Here is a 9374-nt window from a genome sequence, read left to right on the forward strand (position 1 = left end):
GCCGGTGAAGCTGACCCGGGGTTTCTTGCGCTGCCTGCGCGCTTCTCCGAACTGGCCCTGGGCAGAGGGACATCCATGGGGCAGCTGCGCGGCGAGTCTCCCAGCTGACTAATGCGCCTGGAAACCGCCTTGGCAACAGGCTCGTTGCTGTGCGAGTAAAGGTTGGTTTCGGTCTGGCCAGACTGATACCACAAACTTAAACAATTCAGTTCCCATAAAAAGAGCAAGCTCCCAAGTTATGTACAGATAAGATAAATGAGCCTACAGACCAGAGAGAAACCAGTCCCCTAGAGAACAATGCTGTCAGAGAAACAGGGGGATTCTCAAAGCCAGCTCAGTGCATCCTGGCTCTGCTGATCGAGTCACAAAGACAGGGTTCATTGTAAACAACCTCAGTAACGTATGCATTAATTTTACTAAAGTAGGCGGGCATTGCACAAGTATTCAACACAGCTGGTGTATATACTGAACATGCTTTTGTCTTTTGGTGTGCATTTTAGGAGGAGAAATACTCCATGCACCCAGCGCTGTAATAAACCAGTGTCGGCTTTCTAAACTGTTGTTTAGTTTGGAGAGTTTTCATGTTTACAGTTTTCGGTAACAAGAGTAGCAGCCTATCGGCAAGAATGGATGGGATGGCAAGGTACGGGGAAGGAACAGTTGGGTCAGCCTTTCTGCAGCAGCATCGCTGAGAGCCTCACGTGAGAGAGTGGGGCAACAAAACTTCAGAATGACAGCAGGATGGTTGTTGAAGAATGGCTGCTGAGCGGGCTGCTGCTTGATGGCTGTGTTTCTTGCAGAACTATATTTTAATGTCATAGGAGTACATTGCAGTTACAGAAGGGCAAAACTTGCTTTTTATGGCATCAGACTTATATCATGTGTAGATACTTCTGTAGCAATGTTTTTTGAGCTTGTTTGGTTCTGTGTATCATTGAAATAACTGTATTGATGTATGAATAGGTCAGCTAAATAAACTGGATATATTCTAGATAGTAATAAATCTTATGTAAACCACTAGTTATGCACAAAATGCTATCACTATCCAAAGATCGGCTCCAACATGTCCTTCAGGTACAAGCTGGGGTCTTTCTATATGATAGCTCTTAAGAAAGGATTTTTTTGATCAACAGTTCCTGGTGTAACAAAATGCCATAATAAAGCATCTTCCGAGTTAGTTTTCTGGAGAACTGGTGAGTTGAACTGGTTCCTGAGAGTCTGGAGAAGTGCCAGAGGCCGGGTTCAGTAAGCAGGAGGAGCGTGGGGAATGTGGAATCGCAGCTTTTTACTCTGACGACAGGGCTGTTACAGGTTTACTTTGTACAGTCCTTGGGTTAACCCTACAGGTGTTTACAGCTCACATATTAATAGGACAGAGGTTGGCTTGCTTCTTGCAGTTGACTTTCACATTTATTTTAAAAATGTGGTTTTGTCATGAAGTAACAGAGAGGATTTGACTGTGTGATAGTTGTTGCAGATGGCATCTTGAGGCATTGGTTTACTTCCCTCACCTTTCGAAGTAATGGAATGAAAGCATGTCTTCTAGCAGCTATTCTGTTTGTTTTGAAATCTGTTTTTTTCCAGTTGGGTTTAGAAATTTAGGGCTGAATGAAACCTCAAAATACCATCTCAGTAAGCTCAGCTTACTGAACTGAGGCACAATCATGTTTTCCTAGACCACTGCTGGTAGGGGTTTGTCTCGCATTCTTAAAACTTTACTGCACTCTGGCGCTGACATCAGTGGCTTGTGTCGCTTGTCTAGGTTAAACAGACCCAGGCCTTTAACTTCTTGTTTTAGGGTATGTTTTCTCACCTTGTTCCTATTTATGGAGTAGTCCCAGTCTTTTATCATCTTACATCTGTTTCTGGGGTTGAGATTCAGTCTGTCAGAATGGGAGTGTCCAGCACGTTTCTATTCCCTGTTTGCCTTGGTTAGGTGCAGGATTGTCAAGTGGGAAAGGGACTGATGAGTGCTGTGGGTCCAGTCACGTGTGAACAGCCTGATTCAGGAGTAGCAGCCCTGTACCTGTTTGGAGAAATCGGTTTTGTTTTTTTGTCCCATGACCACCCCCCCACTCTCCCCCCCAATAAAACAGTGACTGATGTCCTTCTGGCATGACCAGTAGCTCCTGGTTCCGATAACCTTTCCCTCTTCTCCCACAGAAAGTGTTTATCATGTTGGGCTCTGGCTTCAAGGCTGAGCGCTTGCGAGTCAACCTGCGCCTTGTCATCAATCGCCTCAAACTGCTGGAGAAAAAGAAGAGTGAGTATTTCCAGGGGCAGGTGTGACCCAGGATGCTTTTTGGGCTCAGGAAGCTTGAGAAGGCTTTTCTGGAGCCAGGGTACTTTCATGGGCCAAGTATGGAATAGCCTTTTGCTCTCCCTTGCTGGACCCATGCCTTGCAGTCTGACTCAGTGCTTGAGTACCCTGCGGAGCAGGCTGGACACAACATGGCCTCTGTCCACCTTCCTGGCAGGTGTCAGAGTGCTATTTATGGTGTGCATGGGGTGGTAGCTGTGGTCTATATGTGGAGGGACATGCCCATTTGCCCAGGGGGCCTTTCCTGGGCCTTCTGTGCCCACAGCATAGTGGGGAACTTCCTGGGTGCTGTGGGAGGCTCTCCCTACCCGTGCTGTCCTGCCTTGCCCAAGCACAGGTAAGATCCATGGTTCTGATTGACTCAGCAGGGTAGTTGAAGGTGTAGGCGTGTTTCTAGCCCCTATAAGCCTGCTCTCCTTTCTCCCATGAGTTAGTGTGCTAGGACCTAGACACAAGGGCTCCACTGAGCCATGGCTCAGTGTCTTGCACTGCAGAGACTTGATGAAGGAGAGAGGGAAGCTCATGACGGCTTTGTGGTGGGGACTGTGGTTGGGAGAGGAGCCCAGTGACTGGCCTTGGTATATGTGCTGTAGCTGAGTTGGCCCAGAAGGCAAGGAAGGAGATTGCAGATTATCTGGCAGCTGGAAAAGATGAGCGTGCCAGGATTCGTGTGGAGCACATCATCCGTGAAGATTACCTTGTGGAGGCCATGGAGATCCTGGAGCTGTACTGCGATCTGCTGCTAGCCCGCTTTGGCTTGATTCAGTCCATGAAGTAAGCTCTGGCCTAGAGGGTATGCTGTGGGAGTGGGTCTGGGCCCCCTGGGCTGAGGGAGGCGTACTGCTGGGCACAGACCTGGGATACAGGAGGGCACCTGTTTGTCTCAGTGTCCTCGGGCCTCCAGAGACCTTTTCTTCCCCAGGGAAGACTCTGGAGCCCAGCATGGAAGATGGGGACTTTGAGACTAAGCAGATTGAGGGCAGCAAAGACTAGGTGCTTGGTGTGGAGAGAGTTTTGTCTTCTGTTGTCCTTAGGGAGCTGGACTCTGGCCTGGCAGAAGCAGTGTCTACGCTGATTTGGGCTGCACCACGGCTCCAGTCGGAAGTGGCCGAGTTGAAGATTGTGAGTAGGACTGTTTTAGGGGTGGCATCTGGAGGGTAGGCATGACCCTGCCAGAAGCTGGTGGAAGCCTGTGTCGAGGGCTCTGTGTCATTAAGGCAGAGGACGTGTTTTTATGGGCTCTGCAGATGGAGCCCCCCGGTATAGGTGTCCCTGGAGCACCAGGGCTGGCTAAGGCTGCTCAGCTGGGGCGCTCAGTGGCAGAAATGAGGGGGGGAAGGTGGGCAGCTGTAGGGGCTACAGCGGATGTGCAGTGTGTGGTGGGGGTAAGTGTTGCAGTTGTTATCCCGCAACGTCCCGTCCGGTCGAGGAGGCACAGAGACAAACACACACCCCGTCTCTGGGCCAATGAGCACTGACACCAATATGAGGATGCTGCAAATGGCGTTTAATGCTGTGCGACACAGTACTATATGGTGTGGGTTCACTACGTCACTTCCGCCTGCTTACATCACAGGCTAAGTGCTATTGGCTACTAGGAGAGAGAGGGGGGTGTCTTACCTTTCCGTACAGCCCGATATCTTCCGGCCGCCAGACCCTATCTTACTACAGGTAAGCAAGAGTGTGCACATTCCCAGAGTTCCTCTCCTCTGCAGGTTGCTGACCAGCTGTGTGCCAAGTACAGCAAGGAGTATGGGAAGCTGTGCCGGACAAACCAGATCGGGACGGTCAATGACAGGGTAATGAACTGATGGAACAGCTGCAGCCAGCTGGAGCTGGCAGAACAGACACACCTGCTGTGGCTTTCTGCCCCTTTTTCCTGTGGCCAGTGACTGATGCCTGTGGCTCGCCGCAGAGTAGGGTGGGCTGGTTGTGCTGCTGGGGGCCTGCCTGCATTGGAGCATGGGAGCATAGTGCTGTGCTCCTCTCCGTGCTCCTCTCCATCTGCAGCCAGCACTGCAGGGCCCCACCTCAGCACATGGTCCCTCGCTGGGACTGAGCTCTGCTGCAGCGTCCCGGTCCTGCTGAGTGTCTTTGTACCCTTGTGTTCCAGCTGATGCACAAGCTGAGCGTGGAGGCACCGCCCAAGATTCTGGTGGAGAGGTACCTCATCGAGATTGCAAAGAACTACAATGTGCCCTATGAGCCTGATTCAGTGGTGATGGTGAGTGAGGTACCTGCAAGCCTGGAGGTCCCTTCTGTGTTCCAGTGTCTGAAATGTCCGGTTAGTGCTGTGCGGGCTTTCAGAGCACAGGGCTGTAGCGTTGCAGCAAACTTGTTGGAAATTGTGCTTTGGTATCTTCTGGACAGACCGAGCATAACAGGATCCCTGCTCCTTCCCACAGCTACGGCATGTGGCTGTAGTTAGTCATGCTGTAGTCTGGTTCCCCTTCTGATTCCCATTAATATCACTGTCGCTGCTGTCTCTTCTGTCCTTGTTGTGTTGTGTTGTGTTCTTGTTGTGCTGTGCCATCTCATTCAGTGACAAATGCTGCATCTAACGCTGTTCAGAGTGCTGTGATCAGCATAGAGATGTGTTGGTGAACAGGATTCTTCCACCCTCTCCAGGCTGAAGCCCCTGCAGGTGGAGAGGCTGATCTGATTGATGTGGGATTCACAGATGATGTGAAGAAGGGCGGCCATGGAGGAGGTGGAGGTGGTGGATTTACCACCCCACTGCTTGGTCCTGATGGACTAGTCCCCATGCCAGTGATGATGCCTATGCCCATGCCAACACCAAATCCACCCTTCTCCTATCCGCCTCCAAAGGGACCGGTAAGTGCCTTCGCTTTGAGCATTCCCTTTTTCTGTGGAAGACTCTTGATTGTGCTGCTCAGCCCTGTGCCTGCTGGTTAGGAAGTGTCTGTTCCTGATAGCTTGATGTGTCAGAAGGCCATTGTGTTGCTGTGAGACTGCGTGGGATGGAAATTGTTGGCGGTGCAGTTGAAGCTTCGTGTTGCTTCTTGACTGTAGATGTTCCTACCCTTGTTCTCCAGCCAGCCCTCTTTCCTTCAGGGAGCAGAGGAGTCCAGACTTTACTCCTGAGGCAGTCTTCTGACTGTCAGGCCTTTGACCAGGGGTTGGAGCTGCACTTTGAAGTTGGTAGGCTGGTAGTGTGCCAAGATTCAGTCAAGGAAATGAGCTGAGTTTTATGGGGTGGGAATGGCACAGAAAAATGCAGAAGTGCCCTGCCTTCAGAGCTGCCAGGGGAGGAACCAGGCAATGGCTCTTGCAGATGATTTGTTGTGAGGGTGGAAGGTGGGAGCTGAAAAGGGCACTGTTCTCTCAATTCAGTCATTTACAGCATATCCACGTAGACTGGAGAGTGGCAGAACAGTGGGATGACGTGGAGTCTTCATATGGTCCTAGCAATGCTACAGTGTTTGTGGAAAATCTGGGCCAAGTATCATCAGCTGGCTGAAGGCCCAGGCATAGATATGCTGAGGACTGGTGCCAAGTCTGTGTCTTTGAGGCACTGTTGTGTTACAAGTAAGGGCGATACAAAGCCCTCCTTCCTGTCCTGCGATACTGTATTCAGGAGAGCTGGCTCAGGTGTGCTTGAGGCAGGATATTACCCTTTTTCTCCTGGTAGCTGGTATCTGGTTCCTCCAGATAACTACATCTGACTTAATACTTGAGAATCTTTTCCTGGTAATTATGAACTATACCAGACAGGATACTTTTCTGCATTTATCTTAGACTACCACTTTCTCTGCCTCCCGAAGCAGCTGTAGGTGTATCCCATAGTCCTTCTCCCAGGTGAGTAGCCTAGTGTGTGACTGTGATCTCTCTGTGCAGGAGAACTTCAATGGCCTACCAGTGGGGACCTACCAGCCCTTCACCAACATCCATCCACCACCAATTCCAGCCACCCCACCAACATATGAGTCTGTAAGTGCCTGAGCTGAATTGCCATTGTAGGCAGCAGGGGGAACCTCAAAAAGAATGCAATGGTAGCCACAGAAAAGGCAAATGTTCTTTAAGCACACTACTGGCAACCTTTGGAGCTTTGGGGTGGTGCTTGGCATTGCTTATGGGTGGGTGAATCACTGAGTGCATGTGATAGGGGAATGACTGGTGAGAAGTTCCTTGGTCAGCTGTGTGTTTTGCTGCAAAGGAAAGCCAAGATCTATGTTACTGCATTGTTAAAATGTTGATAAACAACTAGAATCCCCAGATTTATTTTTTTTTTTAGCGTGAAGGGTTTATAACCTTTAGTCTGTTCAATTATGGCTTCTGAACTGATTTATAGTTAGCCTGAATGAAAATTTTGCCTGGCCCAGGTGATACATGTTTAAACACTCTTCCTTTCCCAGACTTTTCTCAGCCCTTTGTTGCTGCAGTTCATGATCATGCCTTTCATTTTGCTTTCAGTGACATGCTTCTTGTTTTTGCAGTATCCTGGCTAGGGATGAGTGTCGCCAAGGACCTGTGTGTGCTCACACCTTGTTCTAGCTGCACAGCAGCCTTTGAGTCCAGGAGGTGCCAGTGCAGCAGTTGTTAGCTGAGTGGAGATAGGTGGCACTGACTGCGGCACACAGGGAATGAGGAGTTAGACCAGCACCAGTGACCATGCCAGGGGCCTGTGTCCCAGCCGGACCAAGACCCGAGATGGTGTCATTTCATACCTTGCTGGCGGTTACAGGAACCTTCTGTCGTTCACGAAAGAAAGGAAGCTGTAGCTGTGACTGCAAGGATGAAGAGGGCAGTCTTTTCCCACTTGTGTCCTTGATAAATATTTTACACCTAGTAGTGAATACGCTCTGTTTGTCCAGTTCCAGAATATGGCCAGTGAAGCTGCTTCAATTGACAGGGAGGGAGAGGAAAGTAAAAGCACTGCTTCGTTTTCTTGGGAAGAGAGGCAGATTCTTCCGAGTGTTCTGGAAGCCATGGGGAGGGATGGGGTGTGCACTGCTCTGCATGGGTGTGGCTGCAGTTGTCCATGAGCTGTGCCTGCACACCTGTGTGGATCTGTGCCTGGTAGGAGAGGGAGCTGTCCTAACTGGGAGTCTTTTCCAGATTGATGAGCCTAATGCTGACAAGGACGCTTCTGTGCCAGTGGCTGGTGAGTATGGCAAGAGGTGTGGGAAACCTGGGGTGGTAGGGGCTGTGGTCAGCTTGGGATCCCCGTGTCCCTGGGAGGAAGCTTTCCATGTAGGAAACTGTGTAGAACTCGACATGTCTTGAGAGCAGGATTTGAGTTTGGAGAGGACTCTGATGGAAATGGAGAGGATCCTCTCAAAACAGGGAGATCCAGACTTCCAGGCTGGGAAACTCAAGAACTAGAGTTTGACTCTGGAGTCATTACTGGGTCTCCAGCTTAAGCTGTCTTACCAGACCAGACCAAGCATAGGGTGTTGCAGGATAAAATGAGAAAGCAACAGCTTTAAGAGATGAAGAAATTTTTACCTGGCATAAACAGTACTGTTCTGCAGCAGCAGAATGAGAAGTGAGCACTAAGAGGTAGATAGGTAGGTTTGTATTAGCGTCAGCGTTGAGGTTGCGTACAGCAGAGCAGGACTGGCAGAGAGAGCTGTTATTTATCCCTTGGTCCATCTGCTGAAAGGCTTATGAGGTGCTTCATGCATCATAATTGGATCCTAACAAAATTCTTCTGCCTTGTACAGTTTGTTTCTGCTCTGTGTGTTTTGAAAGCACTTGTTATCTCGAGCGCTTGGTAAGGGCAGAGAGGATTTTTAGAGTAAGCAGACCTTTGCCATATCCAGCAAGGATTTCTCATGGTCTAATGGCGTCCTCTGGGGAGCGTTGGTGATGCGTGATGGAGAAGAGAGGCCTGTGGGTGCAGTGGATCTGGCTGTATACTTCTGTTTGACAGCTGGGTGACAGCACGTGATACCTGCGTGTGTCTGGGAGATGTTGGAATGGAGAACTGGGACTTTGAATCCCCGTGTTGAGGTCCAGCCAGTATAGGCATGTGGGAGCTTCGGCCCACCTGCAGCTGGCTGTGGGCGGTGGAGGGGAACCTCCTGCTGTCTGGTGCAACCATGAGATGGGGCCACCAGCCCCTTGCAGCCGTACTAACCTGAAACCTCGTGGTTCTCTCCCCATTGGGACTACGCATAGTTGGAGGTGTGTGACTGCTGATGCTGTCCATTGGTACTGCCTTTTTGGTAGAAGGACCTTTCTTTTGTGTGGCTCTGCTTGACCTGGTGAGAGTGTAACAATGGGAGGTGACGTGGTATTTCTGTTCTTCTAAATAGGGCCTGGGCCTAAGTCAGAACCTTCTCCTAAACCGCGAGCTGGAGCTCCCAATACCCTCGATAACTTTGTGCTGCCTGAGTTGCCATCTGTGCCAGATACGCTGCCAACGGCATCTGCTGGCGCCAACTCTTCTGCCTCTGAAGACATAGACTTTGATGATCTTTCTCGGAGATTTGAGGAACTGAAGAAGAAAACGTAAAACTGACTGGGCTGTAACTCCAGTGTGAGGGGCAGGAGCTACGACAGCTTCTTCTCTCTGAGACAGACTCCCCTTGAAATTGGTTTCCTGTATTAACCTCAAATCAATGCCCTCTTCTTTTGAGCTCCCTTCCTGCTGTACTTAAACCAAATGCTGCTGCTTTCCCAACTTTGTTGCTCCAGAAGGTGACCTGTGGGGAATCTTGTGAGGCTGGAGCAGGGAGCAGCCCTGTCAGCCTGGGTAGCTGTACGGGAGGGCTGTGTGACATTCTGGGGCTGTCCCTCCCACAGAGAGGGGAGGTGGAGGTTGAGATGGAACCGGGCTTTCTCCTCTCCGCAGTGGTTTCTCTGCTCCATGGCCTGTGTGCTGAGGGTGATGAAGTCCCTCTGGCAGTGGGGCGCAGGCAGGGTAGATGTGGCATTGCCCTCCGGGCTGTGCAGCACGCTGGCGCCTCCGCCATCTCCCTGGCTCCAGCAGTGCCTGGCTGCAGCGCGTCCCCTTCTGCTCCCACGTTCCCGTTCCGCGGTGTGTTCTGCCCGAGCTGGCTGGGCACGGGAGCCGGCTGGGCAGCGG

At 50.7% G+C, this 9374-nt stretch overlaps 1 protein-coding gene across 2 annotated transcripts; it reads left to right on the forward strand.

The window, feature by feature from the left end:
* Positions 1-2166: 2166 nt before the first annotated feature.
* Positions 2167-8922, forward strand: IST1 (IST1 factor associated with ESCRT-III). 2 transcript variants are annotated; one of them, XM_010172912.2, is made up of 9 exons: positions 2167-2263; positions 2914-3094; positions 3355-3442; positions 4036-4119; positions 4434-4544; positions 4949-5155; positions 6179-6271; positions 7400-7445; positions 8602-8922. In XM_010172912.2, exons 1-9 carry the CDS (start codon positions 2176-2178, stop codon positions 8799-8801), a joined length of 1098 nt encoding a protein of 365 aa, XP_010171214.1. In that variant the 5' UTR covers positions 2167-2175; the 3' UTR covers positions 8802-8922. The 2 variants fall into 2 exon arrangements, with proteins under 2 accessions (XP_010171214.1, XP_010171215.1); XM_010172913.1 differs by lacking the exon at positions 6179-6271 and having other exon boundaries at positions 2169-2263; positions 8602-8801.
* Positions 8923-9374: the final 452 nt, after the last annotated feature.

The sequence above is a fragment of the Antrostomus carolinensis genome, unplaced genomic scaffold, assembly GCF_000700745.2.
Source record: "Antrostomus carolinensis isolate BGI_N321 unplaced genomic scaffold, ASM70074v2 scaffold50447, whole genome shotgun sequence".
Classification (NCBI taxonomy): Eukaryota; Metazoa; Chordata; class Aves; order Caprimulgiformes; family Caprimulgidae; genus Antrostomus; species Antrostomus carolinensis.